The sequence below is a fragment of the Oncorhynchus gorbuscha genome, linkage group LG09 (genome assembly GCF_021184085.1).
Source record: "Oncorhynchus gorbuscha isolate QuinsamMale2020 ecotype Even-year linkage group LG09, OgorEven_v1.0, whole genome shotgun sequence".
Classification (NCBI taxonomy): domain Eukaryota; kingdom Metazoa; phylum Chordata; class Actinopteri; order Salmoniformes; family Salmonidae; genus Oncorhynchus; species Oncorhynchus gorbuscha.
In genome coordinates, this window is record NC_060181.1 from 96,421,144 (window position 1) to 96,445,837 (window position 24,694).

The 24,694-nt window shown below is 47.0% G+C and overlaps 1 protein-coding gene across 1 annotated transcript in view; it reads left to right on the forward strand.

Moving 5' to 3' along the window:
• tmem198a (transmembrane protein 198a) overlaps positions 1 to 24,694 on the forward strand; it is a 50,877-nt gene that overhangs the window by 9,720 nt on the left and 16,463 nt on the right. Inside the window, 2 exon segments of the mRNA XM_046361221.1 lie at positions 9,468 to 9,725; positions 15,033 to 15,268. Coding sequence (XP_046217177.1) covers positions 9,548 to 9,725; positions 15,033 to 15,268 — 414 coding nt within the window. The 5' untranslated portion in view covers positions 9,468 to 9,547.

Here is a 24,694-nt window from a genome sequence, read left to right on the forward strand (position 1 = left end):
TAGGCTAGTTGAGAACACCTGTATTTAACCAGGTAGGCTAGTTGAGAACAAGTTCTCATTTGCAACCGCGACCTGGCCAAGATAAAGCATAGCAATTCGACACATACAACAACACAGAGTTACACGTGGAGTAAAACAAACATACAGTCAATAATAGAGTATAAACAAGTCTATATACAATGTGAGCAAATGAGGTGAGATAAGGGAGGTAAAGGCAAAGGAGGTAAATACAGTATAGCAGGTTAAACACTGGAATGGTAGATTTGCAGTGGAAGAATGTGCAAAGTAGAAATAGAAATAATGGGGTGCAAAAGGAGCAAAATAAATAAATAAATACAGTAGGGGAAGGGGTAGGTTTTGGGCTAAAATATAGGTAGGCTATGTACAGGTGCAGTAATCTGTGAGCTGCTCTGACAGCTGGTGCTTAAAGCTAGTGAGGGAGATAAGTGTTTCCAGTTTCAGAGATATTTGCAGTTCATTCCAGTCATGGGCAGCAGAGAACTGGAAGGAAAGACAAAGGAATTGGCTTTCGGGGTGACCAGTGAGATATACCTGCTGGAGCGTGTGCTATGAGTGGGTGCTGCTATGGTGACCAGTGAGCTGAGATAAGGTGGGGCTTTACCTAGCAGAGACTTGTAGATAACCTGTAGCCAGTGGGTTTGGCGACGAGTATGAAGCGAGGGCCAACCAACGAGAGCATACAGGTCGCAATGGTGGGTAGTGTATGGGGCTTTGGTGAAAAAACGGATGGCACTGTGATAGACTGCATCCAGTTTGTTGAGTAGAGTGTTGGAGGCAATTTTGTAGATGACCGCCGAAGTCGAGGATTGCTATGATGGTCAGTTTTACGAGGGTATGTTTGGCAGCATGAGTGAAGGAGGCTTTGTTGCGATATAGGAAGCCGATTCTAGATTTAATTTTGCATTGGAGATGCTTAATGTGAGTCTGGAAGGAAAGTTTACAGTCTAACCAGACACCTAGGTATTTGTAGTTGTCCACATATTCTAAGTCAGAGCCGTCCAGAGTAGTGATGCTGGACGGGCGAGCAGGTGCAGGCAGTTATCGGTTGAATAGCATGCATTTAGTTTTACTTGCGTTTAAGAGCAGTTGGAGGCCACGGGAGGAGAGTTGTATGGAATTGAAGCTCGTTTGGAGGCTAGTTAACACAAGTGTCCAAAGAGGGGCCAGAAGTATACAGAATGGTGCCGTCTGCGTAGAGGTGTATCAGAGAATCACCAGCAGCAAGAGCAACATCATTGATGTATACAGAGAAGAGAGTCGGCCCGAGGATTGAACCCTGTGGCACCCCCATAGAGACTGCCAGAGGTCCGGACAACGGGCCCACCAATTTGACACACTGAACTCTATCAGATAAGTAGTTGGTAAACCAGGCGAAGCAATCATTTGAGAAACCAAGGCTGTCGAGTCTGCCAATAAGAATTTTGTGATTGACAGAGTCGAAAGCCTTAGCCAGGTCGATGAATACTGCTGCACTGTAATGTCTCTTATCGATGGAGGTTATGATGTCGTTTAGGACCTTGAGCGTGGCTGAGGTGCACCCATGACCAGCTCTGAAACCAGATTGCATAGCGGAGAAGGTACGGTGGGATTCGAAATGGTCGGTAATCTGTTTGTTAACTTGGCTTTCGAAGACCTTGTAAAGACAGGGTAGGATAGATATAGGTCTGTAGCAGTTTGGGTCAAGAGTGTCACCCCCTTTGAAGAGGGGGATGACGGCGGCAGCTTTCCAATCTTTGGGAATCTCAGACGATACGAAAGAGAGGTTGAACAGGCTAGTATTAGGGGTTGCAACAATTTCGGCAGATCATTTTAGAAAGAGAGGGTCCAGATTGTCTTGCCCGGCTGATTTCTAGGGGTCCAGATTAGAGGTCGACCGATTATGATTTTTCAACGCTGATACCGATTATTGGAGGACCAAAAAAAGGCAATAAAATCTGACATTTTGTTATTGCTGTTGTAATTATGACAAAAAATTATGTAATAATGATAATTACAACAATACTGAATGAACACTTATTTTAACGTAATATAATACATCAATAAAATCAATTTAGCCTCAAATAAATAATGAAACATGTTCAATTTGGTTTAAATAATGCAAAAACAAAGTGCTGTAGAAGTAAAAGTGCAATATGCGCCATGTAAAAAAGCTCATGTTTGAGTTCCTTGCTCAGAACATGAGAACATATGAAATTTGGTGGTTCCTTTTAACATGAGAGTTCAATATTCCAAGGTAAGAGGTTTTAGGTTGTAGTTAATATAGTATTTATAGGACTATTTGTATTTCATATACCTTTGACTATTGGATGTTCTTATAGGCACTATAGTATTGCCAGTGTAACAGTATTGCTTCCGTCCCTCTCCTCGCTCTTACCTGGGCTCGAACCAGGAACACATCGACAACAGCCACACTCGAAGCAGTGTTACCCATCGCTCCACAAAAGCCACGGCCCTTGCAGAGCAATGGGAAATAACTAGTCCAAGTGGCGTTTGAAACGCTATTAGCGCGCACCCCGCTAACTAGCTAGCCATTTCACATCGGTTACACCAGCCATTAGGCTGATAGGTTTGAAGTCATAAACAGCGCTGTGCTTGAGAAGAGCTGCTGGCAAAACGCACAAAGTGCTGTTTGAATGAATGCTTACGAGCCTGCTGCTGCCTACCACCACTCAGTCAGACTGCACTATCAAATCATAGACTTAATTATAACATAACAACACACAGAAATACGAACCTTTGGTCATTAATATGGTCGAATCCGGAAACTATAATTTCGAAAACAAAACGTTTATTATTTCAGTGAAATACGGAACAGTTCGGTATTTTATCTAACGGGTAGCATCCCTAAGTCTAAATATTCCTGTTACATTACACAACCTTCAATGGTATGTCATAATTACGTAAAATTATGGCAAATTAGTTCGCAATGAGCCAGGCTGCCCAAACTGTTGCATATACCCTGACTCTGTGTGCAATGAACCCAAGAGAAGTGACATAATTTTAACCTGGTTAATATTGCCTGCTAACCTGGATTTCTTTTAGATAAATATGCAGGTTTAAAAATATATACTTCTGTGTATTGATTTTAAGAAAGGCATTGGTGTTTATAGTTTAGGTACAGTCGTCCAACGATTGTGCTTTTTTCGCAAATGCATTTTTGTTAAATCATCCCCCAGCATTGCATCGATTATATGCCACGCAGGACACGCTAGATAAACTAGTAATATCATCAACCATGAGTAGTTAACTAGTGATTATGATTGATTGATAAGTTTAATGCTACCTAGCAACTTACCTTGGCTTCTACTGCATTCGCGTAACAGGCAGGCTCCTCGTGGAGTACAATGAGAGGCAGGTGGTTTGAGCGTTGGACTAGTTAACTGTAAGGTTGCAAGATTGGATCCCCCGAGCTGACAAGGTGAAAATCTGTCGTACTGCCCCTGAACAGGCAGTTAACCCACCGTTCCCAGGCCGTCATTGACAGTAAGAATGTGTTAAATAAATAAATAAAGCTATACAAAATAATAATAAGTCAAATCTGCAAAATCGGCCCCCAAAAATACCGATTTCTGATTGTTATGAAAACTTGAAATCGGCCCTAATTAACCGGCCATTACAATTAATCAGTCGACCTCTAGTCCAGATTTTGCAGCTCTTTCAGAACATCAGCTATCTGGATTTGGGTGAAGGAGAAATGGTGGGGGCTTTGGTGGGTTGCTGTGGAGGGTGCCGGGCAGTTGACCGGGGTAGGGGTAGCCAGGTGGAAAGCATGGCCAGCCATAGAGAAATGCTTATTGAAATTCTCAAGTATAGTGGATTTATTGGTGGTGACAGTGTTTCCTAGCCTCAGAGCAGTGGACAGCTGGGAGGAGGTGCTCTTATTCTCCATGGACTTTACAGAGTCCCAGAACTTTTACGAGTTAGTACTACAGGATGCACATTTCTGTTAGGAAAGCTCAGTCTAGCTTTTTCAAACTGCCTGTGTATATTTGTTCCTAACTTCCCTGAAAAGTTACATATCACGGGGGCTATTCGATGCTAATGCAGAACGCCACAGGATGTTTTTGTGCTGGTCAAGGGCAGACAGGTCTAGAGTGAACCAAGGACTATATCTATTCCTAGTTCTACATTTTTTGAACGTGGCATGCTTATTTAAGTTGGTGAGGAAGGCACTTTTAAAGAATAGCCAGGCATCATCTACTGATGGGATGAGGTCAATGTCATTCCAGGATACCCCGGCCAGGTCGATTAGAAAGGCCTGAAGTGTTTTAGGGAGCGTTTGACAGTGATGAGTGAATGTCGTTTGGTCGCAGACCCATTACGGATGCAGGCAATGAAGCAGTGATCTCTGAGATCTTGATTGAAAACAGCAGAGGTGTGTTTGGAGGGTGAATTAGTTAGGATGACATCTATGAGGGTGCCTGTGGTTACGGATTTGGAGTTGTACCTTTTAGGTTCATTGATCATTTGTGTGAGATTGAGGGCATCAAGCTTAGATTGTATGATGGCCGGGGTGTTAAGCACGTCCCAGTTTAGGTCACCTATTAGCACGAACTCAGAAAATAGATGGGGGCAATCAGTTCACATGGTATCGAGGGCACAGCTGGGGGCAGAGGGAGGTCTATAGCAAACGGCAACAGTGAGAGACTTGTATCTGGAAAGGTGGATTTTTGGAAGTAGAAGTTCGAATTGTTTGGATACAGACCTGGATAGTAAGACAGAACTCTGAAGGCTATATTTGCAGTAGGTTTCAACACCGCCCCCTTTGGCAGTTCTATCTTTGCGGAAAATGTTATAGTTTGCGATGGAGATTTCAGGGTTTTTGGTGGTTTTCCTAAGCCAGGATTCAGACACGGCTAAGACATCCGGGTTGGCAGAGTGTGCTAAAGCAGTGAGTAAAACAAACTTAGGGAGGAGGCTTCTAATGTTAACATGCATGAAACCAAGGCTTTCAGGGTTACAGAAATCCACAAATGAGAGCACCTGGGTAGGCAGTGCAGTGGGGCTAGGCACTGCAGGACCTGAATCTATACGACTGGCTGTCTCACACGTTCGGAACAGATAGTAAAAGGAGCAGGTTTCTGGGCACGATAGTATAGATTCAAGGCATAGTGTACAAACAAAGGTAAGGTAGGATGTGAGTACATTGGAGGTAAACCTAGACATTGAGTAATGAAGAGAGAGATATAGTATCTAGAGATGTTTAAACCAGGTGATGTCATCGCATATGTAGGAGGTGGAACAACATGGTTGGTTAAGGTATATTAGGCAGGGCTAAAGGCTCTACAATGAAATAAGACAGTAATCACTAACCAGGACAGTAATGGATGAGGCATATTGATATTAGAGAGAAGCATGCGTAGCCAAGTGAACATATGGGTCCAGTGAGTGGTTGGGCTGGCTGGGGACACGGCGATTCAGACAGTTAGCAGACTGATGCTAACACGCTAACAGTAAGCAGACCGGGGCTGGCAAGCTAGCAGTTAGCAGACCGGATTAGCAAGCAGGCAGTTAGCAGGGGCTAGCAGTTAGCAGACCGGAGAAGGCAAGAAGGCAGTTAGCAGACCGGGCCAGCAAGCTAGCAGTTAGCAGACCGGGACTAGCAAGTTAGTCTTTGGGGGACGTCGCGATGGGGTTAAGTCTGTTTTTGCCTCTTCGTGCGGTGACGTTGATAGACCAGTTGTGTAATTAGTAGGGTTCCAAGTAGCTCTATGGAGCTAGCAGGCCTAGCAGGTTAGCAGAATGGGCCTTCAGTGGGAGGGGCCTGAGGGGCGGGGTTCCGTGCCCCGTAGAGAGGTGGAGAGGAGGAGGTAGAGAGGAGGAGGTGGAGAGGAGGAGGTAGAGAGGAGGAGGTGGAGAGGGGAGGTGGAGAGGGGAGGTGGAGAGGAGGAGGTGGAGAGGAGGAGGTGAAGAGGAGGAGGTGGAGAGGAGGCGGTGGAGAGGAGGAGGTAGAGAGGAGGAGGTGGAGAGGAGGAGGTGGAGAGGAGGAGGTAGAGAGGAGGAGGTAGAGAGGAGGAGGTAGAGAGGAGGAGGTAGAGAGGAAGAGGTGGAGAGGAGGAGGTGAAGAGGAGGAGGTGGAGAGGAGGCGGTAGAGAGTAGGAGGTGGAGAGGAGGAGGTAGAGAGGAGGAGGTAGAGAGGAGGTGGAGAGGAGGAGGTAGAGAGGAGGAGGTGGAGAGGAGGAGGTAGAGAGGAGGAGGTGGAGAGGAGGAGGTGGAGAGGAGGAGGTAGAGAGGAGGAGGTGGAGAGGAGGTGGAGAGGAGGAGGTAGAGAGGAGGAGGTGGAGAGGAGGAGGTAGAGAGGAGGAGGTGGAGAGGAGGAGGTGGAGAGGAGGAGGTAGAGAGGAAGAGGTGGAGAGGAGGTAGAGAGGAGGAGGTGGAGAGGAGGAGGTGGAGAGGAGAAGGTAGAGAGGAAGAGGTAGAGAGGAGGAGGTAGAGAGGAAGAGGTGGAGAGGAGGAAGTGGAGAGGAGGAGGTGGAGAGGAGGAGGTAGAGAGGAAGAGGTGGAGAGGAGGAGGTAGAGAGGAAGAGGTGGAGAGGAGGAGGTAGAGAGGAGGAGGTGGAGAGGAGGAGGTAGAGAGGAAGAGGTGGAGAGGAGGAGGTAGAGAGGAGGAGGTGGAGAGGAGGAGGTGGAGAGGATGAGGTAGAGAGGAAGAGGTGGAGAGGAGGAGGTAGAGAGGAGGAGGTGGAGAGGAGGAGGTAGAGAGGAAGAGGTGGAGAGGAGGTAGAGAGGAGGAGGTGGAGAGGAGGAGGTGGACCCAACAAGTAGTAATCAGTGCAGTGGATCAGGAAGGAAGCTAGGCTCCTTTGTCTGAGTCTTTATGATGAGAGAGGCTCTGTCTTGGCATGCTGCTCACTAACATAATACACAGACAGCTCTCGCTCGTGTCTTTCCATCCTACTCTCTCTCTCTTCTCTCTGAAATGGCTGAAAGTACTTCTATGATATGGGGCAAGGTTAGTGTTAAGACATCGACACTATCCAGGTTACACTTCCCCAGGGTGCAGCAGAAACCTTGTCCAGATTTTGAGCCTGATTGATAATCCCATCAGGTGCTGCTAATTAGGGCGATGGTCAGTCAGTGTCCCAGCTGGAAATGAGGCCACCAAACATAGACTGGGAATCACTGGCCACTTTAATAATTGAACACTGGTCACTTTAATAATGGAACACTGGTCGCTTTAATAATGGAACACTGGTCACTTTAATAATGGAACACTGGTCACTCTAATAATGGAACACTAGTCACTTTAATAATGGAACACTGGTCGCTTTAATAATGGAACACTGGTCACTTTAATAATGGAACACTGGTCGCTTTAATAATGGGACACTGGTCCCTTTAATAATGGAACACTGGTCCCTTTAATAATGGAACACTGGCCACTTTAATAATGGAACACTGGCCACTTTAATAATGGAACACTGGCCACTTTAATAATGGAACACTGGCCACTTTAATAATGGAACACTGGCCACTTTAATAATGGAACAATGGCCACTTTAATAATGGAACACTGGCCACTTTAATAATGGAACACTGGTCACTTTAATAATGGAACACTGGTCACTTTAATAATGTTTACATGTTTTGCATTACTCATCTCATATATATGTATATATACTGCATTCTATTCTACTGTATCTCAGTTTATGCTACTCTGACATTGCCCATCCAAATATTTATATTTTCTTAATTCCATTTGTTTCCTTTAGATGTGTGTGTGTATTGTGTCTATTGTTGTGAGATTATTATTGCTGCACTGTTGGAGCTAGAAACACAAGCATTTCGCTACACCCGCAATAACATCTGCTAAACATGTGTATGTGACCAATAAAATGTGACTTGATTTTTATTTAATTTGAGGCTGCTGGTTGGTTTGGTGGCCGTGAGGCTGCTGATTAGTTTGTTGGCCGTGAGGCTGCTGATTGGTTTGTTGGCCGTGAGGCTGCTGATTGGTTTGTTGGCCGTGAGGCTGCTGGTTGGTTTGTTGGCCTTGAGGCTGCTGGTTGGTTTTGGATGTGATAGAATAATTTTTATGTTTAAGATAATGACTAAAGTATTCCACCCTGAAACCATATAATTGTATGAAATGTGTTAAGAGTCATAATTCAATAATGTGTGTGACTAGGCCATTGTGTTACTATTTCACAATATGAGCTGGGTAGAGTTGAGACACTCAAAGCCAATTGAACTGTCTACTTGTGAGAACTCCGAAACCAATAACAGGAAAGAAGCCTCCCCAACCTAGGTGGGGTAGTAACTGTTAGAAATGGCTAGGCTTGCAGAAGAGAATGAGAAACTACGTGTTAGTATTGTGGAAAAATACAGCCCACCTGAAGAGAGGTGGAGTTTCTACTGATGTGAGTTCATTTGTGTGTGTGTGTATGTTATAAAAGGATTGTGTTCTCATTTTGAAGTCAGAGTGCTCTCTGAATAAAGCATTGATCTATTGCAGAATCTGAGACTTTGTCTAATTCTTTATTCAACCGGAGATGTAAAACCTCTGGTGAAATAGACTAAGCTTGAGTGATAGTTGAGTTCAACCATTGGGATAAAAATCCCCAGCCGTGAGGCTGCTGGTTGGTTTGGTGGCTGTGAGGCTGCTGGTTGGTTTGGTGACCGTGAGGCTGCTGGTTGGTTTGGTGGTGGCTGTGACGCTGCTGGTTGGTTTGGTGGCTGTGAGGCTGCTGGTTGGTTGGTGGCCGTGAGGCTGCTGGTTGGTTTGGTGGCTGTGAGGCTGCTGGTTGGTTTGGTGGTGGCTGTGACGCTGCTGGTTGGTTTGGTGGTCGTGAGGCTGCTGGTTGGTTTGGTGGCTGTGAGGCTGCTGGTTGGTTTGGTGGCCGTGAGGCTGCTGGTTGGTTTGCTGGCTGTGAGGCTGCTGGTTGGTTGGTGGCCGTGAGGCTGCTGGTTGGTTTGGTGGCTGTGAGGCTGCTGGTTGGTTTGGTGGCTGTGAGGCTGCTGGTTGGTTGGTGGCCGTGAGGCTGCTGGTTGGTTTGGTGGCTGTGAGGCTGCTGGTTGGTTTGGTGGCTGTGAGGCTGCTGGTTGGTTTGGTGGCCGTGAGACTGCTGGTTGGTTTGTTGGCTGTGAGGCTGCTGGTTGGTTTGGTGGCTGTGAGGCTGCTGGTTGGTTTGGCGGCCATGTGGCCTTTAGTTGAGTCTTTAGTTTTGGTATGTCTGTTTGTAATATTTATGTTTCACTTGGACATAATAATAATCCACTTTGCTGACCAAAAGGTCAAGACAGAGCTGGCTCTGAACTCAGTAGATTTCAATATCCTGGGCATGTGCATCCAACATGTTCCACAAACGCTGATTTCTCACATAAATTTACACATTCATTCAGGTTACAGACCATGTAACTAGGGCGAGAACCCCTAGACTTAGCCAGTGCTACAATATTAGCAGGCTAGTACATACTGTATGAGACATCTTCTATTTCTCTCTCAGGTGGATCTTTTTGGATTTGTAACTCTCCCTGATCATCCCTCAACCTTGCCCATCCGAGTTGACCCCTTCCTACAGCCACCATGACATCAAACTCATGGCCGCAGCTTCTGGCCTTCAAGCTGACCTCACCGCCTCACGACCCTGGGAGTCCAAAGTGGATCTTCAGCTGCGACGAAGAGATAGAGCGTCGCTATGAGATCGTTCCCTCTGTGGTCTGCTCCATGTGCTGCCTCTTCGGCATCATATACTGCTTCTTTGGTAAGACAATCACACTGCTACTACAGGTACTAGTGTTACTAATGAAAAGGAAAACCTGCACTCACCGGATTACTTTTGCAGTTTTAATAGTATTTTAGAAGCAGCAGAGGTCAACAAAGGGATGCTTTAAACGCTGACGAAGGTGGTGACCTGAAACACGTCCATTTTCTATCACTTGCTTTGGCAATGTTAACACATGTTTCCCATGGCAGAGGCAGACAGACAGAGGCAGACAGACAGAGGCAGACAGACAGAGGCAGACAGACAGGCAGACAGACAGAGGCAGACAGGCAGACAGACAGAGGCAGACAGACAGAGGCAGACAGGCAGACAGACAGAGGCAGACAGACAGAGGCAGACAGACAGAGGCAGACAGACAGAGGCAGACAGACAGAGGCAGACAGGCAGACAGACAGACAGAGGCAGACAGGCAGACAGACAGAGGCAGACAGACCTCTGCTGCTGTTAACATACTCTGCCTAGAAGGCCAGCATCCCGGAGACGCGTCTTCACTGTTGACGTTGAGACTGGTGTTTTGCGGGTACTATTTAATGAGGCTGCCAGTTGAGGATTTGTGAGGCGTCTATGTCTCAAACTAGACACTCAAATGTACTTGTCCTCTTGCTCAGTTGTGCACCGGGGCCTCCCACTCCTCTTTCTATTCTGGTTAGAGCCAGTTTGCGCTGTTCTGTGAAGGGAGTAGTACACAGCGTTGTACGAGATCTTCAGTTTCTTGACAATTTCTCACATGGAATAGTCGTCATTTCTCAGAACAAGAATAGACTGACAAGTTTCAGAAGAAGGTTCTTTGTTTCTGGCCATTTTGAGCCTGTAATCAGACCCACAAATGCTGATGCTCCAGATACTCATCTAGTCTAAAGAAGGAGAGTTTTATTGCTTCTTTAATCAGAACAACAGTTTTCATCTGTGCTAATATAATTGCAAAAGGGTTTTCTAATGATCAACTAGCCTTTTAAAATTATAAACTTGGATTAGCTAACGCAATGTGCCATTGGAACACAGGAGTGATGGTTGCTGATAATGGACCTCTGTACATCTATGTAGATATTCCATTAAGCTGCCGTTTCGAGCAACAATAGTAATTTGCAACATTAACAATGTCTACACTGTATTTCTGACCAATTTGGCTCTTATTTTAATGGACAAGAAAATGTGTGTTTCTTCTTTACTTTTCCTTTTTCTCATTCTCTTTCTTTCATCCCCTCTCTCTCTCTCCTCTTTCTTTCTTTCTTTCCCTCTCTCCTTCCTCTTTCTTCCCCCCTCTCTCTCTCTCTCTCCTCTTTCTTTCTTTCCCTATCTCTCTCCTCTTTCTTCTTCCCCTCTCTCTCTCTCCTCTTTCTTTCTTCAACCTCTCTCTCTCCTCTTTCTTTCTTCCCATCTCTCTCTCTCCTCTTTCTTTCTTCCCCTCTCTCTCTCTCTCTCTCTCCTCTTTCTTTCTTTCCCTCTCTCCTTCCTCTTTCTTCCCCCCTCTCTCTCTCTCTCTCCTCTTTCTTCTTCCCCTCTCTCTCGCTCCTCTTTCTTTCTTCCCCTCTCTCTCTCCTATGTCTTTGTTCCCCTCTCTCTCTCCTCTTTCTTTCTTCCCATCTCTCTCTCTCCTCTTTCTTTCTTCCCCTCTCTCTCTCTCTCCTATGTCTTTCTTTCTTTCTTTCCCTCTCTCCTTCCTCTTTCTTCCCCCCTCTCTCTCTCTCTCTCCTCTTTCTTTCTTTCCCTCTCTCTCTCCTCTTTCTTCTTCCCCTCTCTCTCTCTCCTATGTCTATCTTCCCCTCTCTCTTTCTCCTCTTTCTTTCTTCCCCTCTCTCTCTCTCTCCTATGTCTTTCTTCCCCTCTCTCTTTCTCCTCTTTCTTTCTTCCCCTCTCTCTTTCTCCTCTTTCTTTCTTCCCATCTCTCTCTCTCCTCTTTCTTTCTTCCCCTCTCTCTCTCTCCTCTTTCTTTCTTTCCCTCTCTCTCTCTCCTCTATCTTTCTTTCCCTCTCTCCTCTTTCTTTCTTTCCCTCTCGTCTTCCTCTTTCTTTCTTTCCCTCTCTCTCTCCTCTTTCTTTCTTCCCCTCTCTCTCTCTCCTCTTTCTTCTTCCCCTCTCTCTCTCTCCTATGTCTTTCTTCCCCTCTCTCTTTCTCCTCTTTCTTTCTTCCCCTCTCTCTCTCTCTCCTATGTCTTTCTTCCCCTCTCTCTTTCTCCTCTTTCTTTCTTCCCCTCTCTCTTTCTCCTCTTTCTTTCTTCCCATCTCTCTCTCTCCTCTTTCTTTCTTCCCCTCTCTCTCTCTCCTCTTTCTTTCTTTCCCTCTCTCTCTCTCCTCTATCTTTCTTTCCCTCTCTCCTCTTTCTTTCTTTCCCTCTCGTCTTCCTCTTTCTTTCTTTCCCTCTCTCTCTCCTCTTTCTTTCTTCCCCTCTCTCTCTCTCCTCTTTCTTTCTTTCCCTCTCTCTCTCCTATTTCTTTCTTTCCCTCTCGTCTTCCTCTTTCTTTCTTTCCCTCTCTCTCTCCTCTTTCTTTCTTCCCCTCTCTCTCTCTCCTCTTTCTTTCTTTCCCTCTCTCCTCTTTCTTTCTTTCCCTCTCGTCTTCCTCTTTCTTTCTTTCCCTCTCTCTCTCCTCTTTCTTTCTTCCCCTCTCTCTCTCTCCTCTATCTTTCTTTCCCTCTCTCCTCTTTCTTTCTTTCCCTCTCGTCTTCCTCTTTCTTTCTTTCCCTCTCTCTCTCCTCTTTCTTTCTTCCCCTCTCTCTCTCTCCTCTTTCTTTCTTTCCCTCTCTCTCTCCTATTTCTTTCTTTCCCTCTCTCCTCTTTCTTTCTTTCCCTCTCTCTCTCCTATTTCTTTCTTTCCCTCTCTCTTCTCTTTCTTTCTTTCCCTCTCTCCTCTTTCTTTCTTTCCCTCTCTCTCTCTCCTCTTTCCTTTTTTCTTTCTTTCTTTCTTTTTTTCTTTCTTTATTTCTCTCTCTCTCTCTCTCTCTCTCTCTCTCTCTCTCTCTCTCTCTCTCTCTCTCTCTCTCTCTCTCTCTCTCTCTCTCTCTCTGTCTCTCTTCTCTCTCTCCCTCCCTCTCTTTCTCTCTTTCTTCTCTCTCTCCCTCTCGTTCTCTCTCTCTCCCTCCCTCTTTCTCTCTCTCTCTTCTCTCTCTTCTCTCTCTCCCTCCCTCTCTCTCTCTTCCTCTTTCTCTCCCTTTATCTCTCTCCCCCTCTCTCAATTTCTCTCTCACTATATCTCTCTCCCATTTTCTCTCTCTCTCCACATTCTCTCTCTCTCTATCTTCTCTCTCTCTCTGCATCCCCATCTCTCTAACCTTTCTCTCTCTTGCTTTCTCTCACTCTCTCCCTCTCACTCCCTCTCTCTCTCTCTCTTTCTTTCTTTCTTTCTTTCTTTCTTTCTTTCTTTCTCTCACTCTCTCCCTCTCACTCCCTCTCTCTCTCTCCCTCTCTCTCCCTCTATAAGTAGTCTTTTGACTGTTCATTATTTAAAGGAATAAGTGCTATAAGGTATAAGCTTCAGTGTTCATTGTTATAAGGAGATGGATAACCAGGTCAACTTATTATTCAACCTCCCTCTCCCAACCCACTCAGCTCTGCAGAGTACAGCCTCCCTCTCCCAACCCACTCAGCTCTGCAGAGTACAGCCTCCCTCTCCCAACCTACTCGGCTCTGCAGAGTACAGCCTCCCTCTCTCCAACCCACTCAGCTCTGCAGAGTACAGCCTCCCTCTCCCAACCTACTCAGCTCTGCAGAGTACAGCCTCCCTCTCCCAACCCACTCAGCTCTGCAGAGTACAGCTTCCCTCTCCCAACCCACTCAGCTCTGCAGAGTACAGCCTCCCCCTCCCAACCCACTCAGCTCTGCAGAGTACAGCTTCCCTCTCCCAACCCACTCAGCTCTGCAGAGTACAGCCTCCCTCTGCCAACTAACTCAGCTCTGCAGAGTAGAGCTTCCCTCTCCCAACCCACTCAGCTCTGCAGAGTACAGCCTCCCTCTCCCAACCCACTCAGCTCTGCAGAGCACAGCTTCCCTCTCCCAACCCACTCAGCTCTGCAGAGTACAGCTTCTCCAACCCACTCAGCTCTGCAGAGTACAGCTTCCCTCTCCCAACCCACTCAGCTCTGCAGAGTACAGCCTCCCTCTCCCAACCCACTCAGCTCTGCAGAGTAGAGCTTCTCCAACCCACTCAGCTCTGCAGAGTACAGCTTCCCTCTCCCAACCCACTCAGCTCTGCAGAGTACAGCTTCTCCAACCCACTCAACTCTGTAGAGTACAGCTTCCCTCTCCCAACCCACTCAGCTCTGCAGAGCACAGCCTCCCTCTCCCAACCCACTCAGCACTGCAGAGTAGAGCTTCTCCAACCCACTCAGCTCTGCAGAGTACAGCTTCCCTCTTCTCTCTCTCATCTGACCCCCTGTCTCGCCACTGGCCTGTCTCTTTAGGTCAGACAGAGTCAATGGGATGCATCCCAAATATATACCCTATATAGTGCACTACTTTTGAGCAGGGCCCTATGGGCTTGATGTTTGGCTCAGCCTAGTTATTAAAAATATTGTCTCGTCAGACCTTTCATACTGTTCCAGCTGGCTGATAGCCATTGTTACTTAGATGGTGTAAAGCACAGAGGATTTTAGACATTTACTCAACGATACTTCCTCAATTCCCGAGTTGAAAGGCGACGCTTGTCTTCTAGACATACATGGCTAGTTGATGGTGGTTCGTTCGAATTTGAAAATGCTCCTTTATTAAATCAACATCCAACAATGATGTATTGCCCCCCATCTTGTCTATTTAAAATATGATCTAATACATGGAGACAGGTGGGCGTCCACCCCAAAGTGCTGCATGTCATCTCTAACCTGTCTCCTGTCTGTCCTGCCGACCTTAACCTGTCTCTCTCTCTCTCTCTCTCTCTTCTCTCTCTCTCTCTCTCTCTCTCTCTCTCTCTCTCTCTCTCTCTCTCTCTCTCTCCTCTTCAGGTTATTGTCGTTTCAAGGCTTGATGTTCTCTAACCTGTCTCCTGTCTGTCCTGCAGACCTTAATCTCTCTCTCTCCCTGTGTCTCTCTCTCTCTCCCTGTCTCTCTCTCTCTCTCTCTCTCTCTCTCTCTCTCTCTCTCTCTCTCTCTCTCTCTCTCTCTCTCTCTCTCCTCTTGATGTTTCTAAGGTTATTGTCGTTTCAAGGCTTGATGTTCTCTAACCTGTCTCCTGTCTGTCCTGCAGACCTTAATCTGTCTCTCTCTCTCTCTCTCTCTCTCTCTCTCTCTCTCTCTCTCTCTCTCTCTCTCTCTCTCTCTCTCTCTCTCTCTCTCTCTCTCTCTCTCTCTCCTCTCCAGGTTACCGTTGTTTCAAGGCTGTGATGTTCCTAACAGGCTTGATGTTTGGCTCCATCATCATCTTTCTGCTGTGTTACAAGGAGCGTGTCCTGGACACCCAGCTGAGTGTGAAGGCCTCGGTGGGCATCGGCCTGGGCATCGGTACCCTCTGTGGCCTGGTCACCATGCTGGTGCGCTCCGTGGGACTCTTCATGGTGGGGCTGTTGCTGGGATTACTGCTGGGCGTCGCGTCACTTGTAAGAATCATTTAGAATAATAATGATAACATGTTTCCATTGAATTTAGATCTAGGATCAGGTCTCGAATCAGATCTGGGATAATCAGGTCTAGGATAAATTCTAGGTACAGGTCTAGGATCACGTCTGGTATCTTGTCTGGGATCAGGTCTAGGATCAGCTCTAGGATCAGCTCTAGGATCAGCTCTAGGATCAGCTCTAGGATCAGCTCTAGGATCAGCTCTAGGATCAGGTCTAGGATCAGCTCTAGGATCAGCTCTAGGATCAGCTCTAGGATCAGCTCTAGGATCAGCTCTAGGATCAGCTCTAGGATCAGGTCTAGGATCAGCTCTAGGATCAGCTCTAGGATCAGGTCTCCAGCTCCCTGACCATATGATATTGTTCCTTATGATTTAAACGGCTAAACTGATCCTAGATCGGCACTCCTTCTCTGAAATCCTTCACGAGAAATGCTTTAGTTTGTATTAATGTCCAAATATTTTGTTTTATTACACTCTGTACACTGAGTTAACGTGAATACAGTGAGTGGACAAAACTTTAGGAACACCTGCTCTTTCCATGACATAGACTGACCAGGTGAATCCAGGTGAAACCTATGATCCCTTATTGATGTCACTTGTTAAATCCACTTCAATCAGTGTAGATGACAAGTGAGACATTTGAGACATGGATTGTGTATGTGTGCCATTCAGAGTGTGAATGGGCAAGACAAAAGATTTAAATGCCTTTGAACAGGGTACGGTAGTAGGTGACAGGCGCACCGGTTTGAGTGTGTCAAGAACTGCAACGCTGCTGGGTTTTTCATACTCAACAGTTTCCTGTGTGTATCAAGAATGGTCCACCACCCAATGGACATCCAGCCAACTTGACACAACTGTGGGAAGCCTTTGGAGTCAACATGGGCCAGCATCCCTGTGGAACGCTTTCGACACCTTGTAGAGTTCATGTCCCTGACGAATTGAGGCTGTTCTGAGGGCAAAAGGGGGTGTGAGAGATATATATAGTCAGAGAGAGATATATAGAGAGAGATATATAGTGAGAGAGATATATAGCGAGAGAGAGATATATAGCGAGAGAGAGATATATAGTGAGAGAGATATATATAGCGAGAGATTGAAACACAGAGAGATTGAAACACAGAGAGAATGAAACACAGAGAGATTGAAACACAGAGAGATTGAAACACAGAGAGATTGAAACACAGAGAGACCGACCTCTAGAGAAAACAACTGAATAGGTTTATAAACCAAGGGAAATGGGAAGTGATTGGGTAATGGAAACAGGAGGAGGTGTGTCTTCTGATTGGTGACTGATTGATGACTGATTGGGGAATGATGATTGCCACCTGTGAGGAGGGGAGAAAGAGAGAAAATAAATACACACAGGACACCTGTATACGTAACTCTCCCACCCTTAAAAGAGAAACCCTCGGCAGGGGATTGAGACCAAAGTATTTCAATTAACACCCAAAAGATCAACCACAGAGTCAACCTTACGAAACATACAAAAATCCTCATTTTAACACACGAGACAAAGCATCTGCTAATACATTATCAGAACCCCTTTTAAGGAGGATTCCCAAATTATAATTTTGCACAATAACCGCCCAACACATAAATCACTGGTACTGGTTGTACATTTGGTGGAGAAACACTAAGGGGTTATAATCAGTATATACAATCACTGGTAGGGCACTGGAACCAATATATTCCTCAAAGTATTCCAGAGATAATCACTGGTAGGGCACTGGAACCAATATATTCCTCAAAGTATTCCAGAGATAATCACTGGTAGGGCACTGGAACCAATATATTCCTCAAAGTATTCCAGAGATAATCACTGGTAGGGCACTGGAACCAATATATTCCTCAAAGTATTCCAGAGATAATCACTGGTAGGGCACTGGAACCAATATATTCCTCAAAGTATTCCAGAGATAACAACAAAGCAAGAGCTTCTTGTTCTATGGTCGCATAATTTGTCTGACATTTGTTAAATTTTCGTGAAAAATAACAAACGGGATGATCCACTCCACTCTTGTCCTGCTGCAGTAGAACAGCACCAGCACCTCTGGCACTAGCATCTAGCTAAATGGTTGTTCGAAATCCAGAGCAGCAAGTACAGGGGTATTACATAAGAGTGCTTTAGCAGTATCAAAAGCTACCTGACGATGAGGGTACCACTCAAATGATCTAGCCGGACTGAGCAAATCGGTCAATTTGCTCAATTTACTGCAGAGAAGATTTTACAGAAACTAGGGTAGTAGCCAACCATCCCTAGAAAGTGGCATAGTGTCTGGTGGTAGGTGCGGGGAATGCAGTTATAGCCAAGACCTTGGCATCAACAGGGCACACCTGACCATGGCCAACCTCTTTGCCGAGATAGGTAACAGTCGCCTTCCCAAACTTTCACTTTTCCAAGTTCAGGGTTAGAGAAGCAGCTGGCAAACGTTCACATACTACCCTTAGAGAGTGTCGTGGTAATTTCCTGTATTACTAATGATGAGAGCTACAAACCACACACCAGTCAGAGTTATACTTAAACTTCATATTTAAGAATAATATGAGCTTCACCATGGTCCTGTGACTCTCATTTCAATTCAGTGTCTATAAATGAATTCTGAGAGTGCTTACAACAGAATACTTAGTATCTTTTATAGCCAAGACACACCCCTCTCAACTCACATGATGAACTACAGATCTTAGGAACTTCACAAAGGGCCTTTTACTTGAGAGAGGAGTATCCCATAGCCAGATAGCATTAGCTATGAATTATCATTCAGTTTGCTCTCTTAGACAAGGTTCTACTTCTCGTTCTTGGTACTTCATAATACCAAAACATTACCTCATCCAATGGAATATATCAATTGTCAATTCTAGATACCCCCATCTCAAATACACCCCCTCCTGGACAAGCTCTCTGAGAGGAGTGAGCCTCTAGGTCATATACTAGGTCAAGATAAGTATCAACATCAGAGGGGACATAGAATGGTTCCAGATGCTGCCATACTCTTCCCCCCAATGGGAAAAGTAGGGAGTGACTGGAGTACAGACATTGTGGAGCCCTTCACAAGGTTTAACAGATATTCACATATGAAGACAACTCCCGACCTCTCCCCTCTCTGGGCCCCAAGTGACTTTCCCCTAGAGAAGAAAAGGAAAAATGCAACTCCAAAAAGAGACATTCTAATGACAAGTATAGTCCAAAAAACATAAGCATATTATAATAAAACGTCTTATTTATGTTACCTAACTAATTCTGATTCAGCTACGACAAGAGTTAACATGATCTGACCACTCAGACAAATAAATCACGAGATCATCAAGGTAGGCACTACAATTGGGAACGCCAGCTAATACGGAGTTAACCAGTCATTGGAATGTGGCTGGTGCATTCCACACCCCAAAAGCCATTACAGAGTATTGTAGGAAGTTGTCTGGGGTAACAAAGGCAGCAATCTCAGAAGCACGGGAGGTTAATGGAACCTGCCAGTAACCTTTTAAGAGGTCTAACGTAGTTACATACTTAGCAGCACCAACAGTGTCGATACAGTCGTCCAGTCTGGGTAACGGGAACGAATTGTGACAGAATTTACATTTCGATAATCCGTACATAACCTGGACGTACTATCAGGTTTAGGAACCAGAATGCAAGGAGAACTCTAAGGGCTTGAACTTGGCGTAGCCAGGTCATTCTCCAACAAATATCTCACCTCATCCCTCATTATTTTCCCCTTAGAAGCATTCACACGATATGGGTGTTGCTTGATAGGTGTAGCATTAATGTCATGTTTCAACACGTTTGTGCGAGTAGAACGTCATTAAAGAGACATGGAAAACTGTGTAGTAGCTTCACAATATTGTCGGCCTGTCCATCCGTTAACTTCTTTGGGACTGGGGGCAGTATTGAGTAGCTTGGATGAATAAGGTGCCCAGAGTAAACTGCCTGGTACTCAGGCCCAGTTGCTGATATATGCATATTAGTAGTATATTTAGATAGAAAACACTCTGAAGTTTCCAAAACTGTTTGAATGATGTCTGCGAGTATAACTGTCATGTATTGTCATGTTATGTCTTGTTCCTGTTCTTTCTCTTCTCTTCGTTTCCCCCTGCTGGTCGTATTAGGTTACCTTCTCTCCCTCTATCTCTCTCTCTCTCTCTATGGTTCCTTTCCTTCTCCCAGCTGTCCCTCATTCTCCTCTAACAACCTCGTTTACTCTCTCACACCTGTTCCCTCTTTTCCCTCTCTATTTCTCTCTCTGTTTCTGCTTCTGTCTTTGTCGGATTCTCGTTTGCTTCGCCCTTGTCCTGTCCTGTCGTAATCTGCCTCTTCATTAGATGCTGCGTTTGATCAGGTGCCTCTGTCCTTTACGGCCCGCGCCTACCCGGAGGGGCCTGCAGTCTGTTGCCGCTAGCCCTGCTATTCTCCTCTGCTACTAGAAGGGGACTAGTCAACCGATACATCTGAAGAGGATTTATGTTTTCCCTGTGTTTGAACATTAAAAGACTCTGTTTCTGTTAAACCGCTTTTGGGTCCTCACTCACCTGCATAACAGAAGAATCCGACCAAGAATGGACCCAGCGACTTCGGATCCTCTCCACTCAGCCGTCGAGATCCAGGGAGAGATGCTAGGTAGACACGAGCAGGAATTGTCTGCTATATATAATAATAATATATGCCATTTAGCAGACGCTTTTATCCAAAGCGACTTACAGTCATGTGTGCATACATTCTACGTATGGGTGGTCCCGGGGATCGAACCCACTACCCTGGCGTTACAAGCGCCATGCTCTACCAACTGAGCTACAGAAGGACCACATGTCTGCTGCTCGACATGCCGTTGAGACCCTGGCCGCCCAAGTCTCCGACCTCTCGAAACATATTCACCATCTCCGCCTCGATCCACCGGCTACTTCCAGGGCTTCCGAGTCTCCGGAGCCCAGAATTAATAACCCGCCATGTTACTCTGGGGAGCCCACTGAATGCCGCTCGTTTCTCACCCATTGTGATATTGTGTTTTCTCTCCAGCCCAATACGTACTCCAGGGGCACAGCTCGTATCGCCTATGTCATATCTCTCCTTACTGGACGGGCTCGTGAGTGGGGCACGGCAATCTGGGAGGCGAGGGCTGAGTGTACTAACCAGTATCAGAACTTTAAGGAGGAGATGATACGGGTTTTTGATCGTTCTGTTTTTGGGGAAGAAGCTTCCAGGGCCCTGTCTTCCCTATGTCAAGGTAATCAATCCATAACTGATTACTCTATAGAGTTTCGCACTCTTGCTGCCTCCAGTGACTGGAACGAGCCGGCTTTGCTCGCTCGTTTTCTGGAGGGTCTCCGCGTGGAGGTAAAGGATGAGATTCTCTCCCGGGAGGTTCCTTCCAGCGTGGATTCCTTGATTGAACTCGCTATTCGCATAGAACGACGGGTTGATCTTCATCACCAAGCTCGTGGAGGGGAGCTCGCGTTATCCGTTGCCCCTCTCTCCGCATCACTACCATCTTCCCCCACTGGCTCAGGTGCTGAGCCTATGCAGCTGGGGGGTATTCGCATCTCGACTAAGGAGAGGGAACGGAGAATCACCAACCGCCTCTGTCTCTATTGCGGTTCCGCTGGTCATTTTGTCATTTCATGTCCAGTTAAAGGCCAGTGCTCATCAGTAAGCGGAGGGCTACGGGTGAGCGCAACTACTCAGGTCTCTCCTTCAAGATCCTGTACTACCTTGTTGGTCCATCTACGCTGGACCGGTTCGGCAGCTTCCTGCAGTGCCTTGATAGACTCTGGGGCGGAGGGCTGTTTTATGGACAAAGCCTGGGCTCGGGAACATGACATTCCTCTCAGACAGTTAGGGGAGCCCACAGCCTTGTTCGCCTTGGATGGTAGTCCTCTCCCCAGGATTCAGCGTGAAACGCTACCTTTAACCCTCACTGTCTCTGGTAATCATAGCGAAACCATTTATTTTTTTATTTTTCGTTCACCTTTTACACCTGTTGTTTTGGGCCATCCCTGGCTAGTGTGTCATAATCCTTCTATTAATTGGTCTAGTAATTCTATCCTCTCCTGGAACGTCTCTTGTCATGTGAAGTGTTTAATGTCTGCTATCCCCCTGTTTCCTCTGTCCCTTCTTCACAGGAGGAGCCTGGTGATTTGATAGGGGTGCCGGAGGAATATCACGATCTGCGCACGGTGTTCAGTCGGTCCAGGGCCACCTCCCTTCCTCCGCACCGGTCGTATGATTGTAGTATTGATCTCCTTCCGGGTACCACTCCCCCCCGGGGTAGACTATACTCTCTGTCGGCTCCCGAACGTAAGGCTCTCGAAGATAATTTGTCTGTAGCTCTCGACGCCGGTACCGTAGTTCCTTCCTCCTCTCCCGCCGGAGCGGGGTTTTTTTTTGTTAAGAAAAAGGACGGGACCCTGCGCCCCTGCACGGTTAAGAATCGTTATCCGCTTCCCCTTATGTCTTCAGCCTTCGAGATCCTGCAGGGAGCCAGGTTTTTCACTAAGTTGGACCTTCTTAACGAATACCATCTCGTGCGCATCAGGGAGGGGGACGAGTGGAAAACGGCGTTTAACACTCCGTTAGAGCACTTTGAATGCCGGGTTCTGCCGTTCGGCCTCGCTAACGCTCCAGCTGTCTTTCAGGCATTAGTGAATGATGTACTGAGAGACATGCTGAACATCTTTGTTTTCGTTTACCTTGACGATATCCTGATTTTTTTCACCGTCACTCCAGATTCATGTTCAGCACGTTCGACGTGTCCTCCAGCGCCTTTTAGAGAATTGTCTTTATGTGAAGGCTGAGAAGTGCGCTTTTCATGTCTCCTCCGTCACATTTCTCGGTTCTGTTATTTCCGCTGAAGGCATTAAGATGGATCCCGCTAAGGTCCAAGCTGTCAGCGATTGGCCCGTCCCTAAGTCACGTGTCGAGCTGCAGCGCTTTCTCGGCTTCGCAAATTTCTATCGTCGTTTCATCCATAATTTCGGTCAGGTGGCAGCTCCTCTCACAGCCCTTACTTCTGTCAAGTCGTGCTTTAAGTGGTCCGTTTCCGCCCAGGGAGCTTTTGATCTCCTCAAGAAGCGTTTTACATCCGCACCTATCCTTGTTACACCTGACGTCTCTAGACAGTTCATTGTCGAGGTTGACGCGTCAGAGGTGGGCGTGGGAGCCATCCTTTCCCAGCGCTCCCATTCTGACGACAAGGTCCACCCTTGCGCGTATTTTTCTCATCGCCTGTCGCCGTCGGAACGTAACTATGATGTGGGAAACCGCAAACTGCTCGCCATCCGCTTAGCCCTAGGCGAATGGCGACAGTGGTTGGAGGGGGCGACCGTTCCTTTTGTTGTTTGGACTGACCATAGGAACCTTGAGTATATCCGTTCTGCCAAACGACTTAATGCGCGTCAGGCTCGTTGGGCGTTGTTTTTCGCTCGTTTCGAGTTCGTTATTTCTTATCGTCCGGGCTCTAAGAACACCAAGCCTGATGCTTTATCCCATCTCTTCAGTTCTTCAGTAGCCTCCACCGACCCCGAGGGGATTCTCCCTGAGGGGCGTGTTGTCGGTTTGACTGTCTGGGGAATTGAGAGGCAGGTAAAGCAAGCACTCACTCACACTCCGTCGCCGCGCGCTTGTCCTAGGAACCTTCTTTTCATTCCCGTTCCTACTCGTCTGGCCGTTCTTCAGTGGGCTCACTCTGCCAAGTTAGCCGGCCACCCCGGCGTTCGGGGTACGCTTGCTTCTATTCGCCAGCGTTTTTGGTGGCCCACTCAGGAGCGTGACACGCGTCGTTTCGTGGCTGCTTGTTCGGACTGCACGCAGACTAAGTCCGGTAACTCTCCTCCTGCCGGCCGTCTCAGACCGCTTTCCATTCCCTCTCGACCGTGGTCTCACATCGCCTTAGACTTTATTACCGGTCTGCCTTCGTCAGCGGGGAAGACTGTTATTCTAACGGTTGTCGATAGGTTCTCTAGGGCGGCTCATTTTATTCCCCTCGCTAAGCTTCCTTCTGCTAAAGAGACGGCACAAATCATCATTGAGAATGTTTTCAGAATTCATGGCCTTCCGTCAGACGCCGTTTCGGACAGGGGTCCGCAATTCACGTCTCAATTTTGGAGGGAGTTTTGCCGTTTGATTGGGGCTTCCGTCAGTCTCTCTTCCGGTTTTCACCCCCAGTCTAACGGTCAAGCAGAACGGGCCAATCAGACTATTGGTCGCATCTTACGCAGTCTTTCCTTTCATAACCCTGCGTCTTGGGCAGAACAGCTCCCCTGGGCAGAATACGCTCACAACTCACTTCCTTCGTCTGTGACCGGGCTATCTCCTTTTCAGAGTAGCCTCGGGTACCAGCCTCCTCTGTTCTCGTCCCAGCTCGCCGAGTCCAGCGTCCCCTCCGCTCAGGCTTTTGTCCAACGTTGTGAGCGCACCTGGAAGAGGGTCAGGTCTGCACTTTGCCATTATAGGGCGCAGACTGTGACAGCCGCTAATAAGCGTAGGACTAAGAGTCCTAGATATTGTCGCGTCAGAGAGTATGGCTCTCCACTCGTAACCTTCCCCTTATGACAGCTTCTCGCAAGTTGACCCCGCGGTTCATTGGTCCGTTCCGTATTTCTCATGGTCATTAATCCTGTCGCAGTGCGACTTCTTCTTCCGCGACATCTTCGTCGCGTCCACCCGGTCTTCCATGTCTCCTGTGTCAAGCCCTTTCTTCGCGTCCCCGTTCGTCTCCCCCCCCCATCCTTATCGAGGGCGAACCTATCTACAGGGTCCGTAAGATTTTGGACATGCGTCCTCGGGGCCGTGGTCATCAGTACCTAGTGGATTGGGAGGGGTACGGTCCTGAGGAAAGGAGTTGGGTTCCATCTCGGGACGTGCTGGACCGTTCTCTGATCGATGATTTCCTCCGTTGCCGCCAGGTTTCCTCCTCGAGTGCGCCAGGAGGCGCTCGGTGAGTGGGGGGGTACTGTCATGTATTGTCATGTTTGTCTTGTTCCTGTTCTTTCTCTTCTCTTCGTTTCCCCCTGCTGGTCGTATTAGGTTACCTTCTCTCCCTCTATCTCTCTCTCTCTCTATGGTTCCTTTCCTTCTCCCAGCTGTCCCTCATTCTCCTCTAACGACCTCGTTTACTCTCTCACACCTGTTCCCTCTTTTCCCTCTGATTAGGTATCTATTCCTCTCTCTGTTTCTGCTTCTGTCTTTGTCGGATTCTCGTTTGCTTCGCCCTTGTCCTGTCCTGTCGTAATCTGCCTCTTCATTAGATGCTGCGTTTGATCAGGTGCCTCTGTCCTTTACGGCCCGCGCCTACCCGGAGGGGCCTGCAGTCTGTTGCCGCTAGCCCTGCTATTCTCCTCTGCTACTAGAAGGGGACTAGTCAACCGATACATCTGAAGAGATTTATGTTTTCCCTGTGTTTGAACATTAAAAGACTCT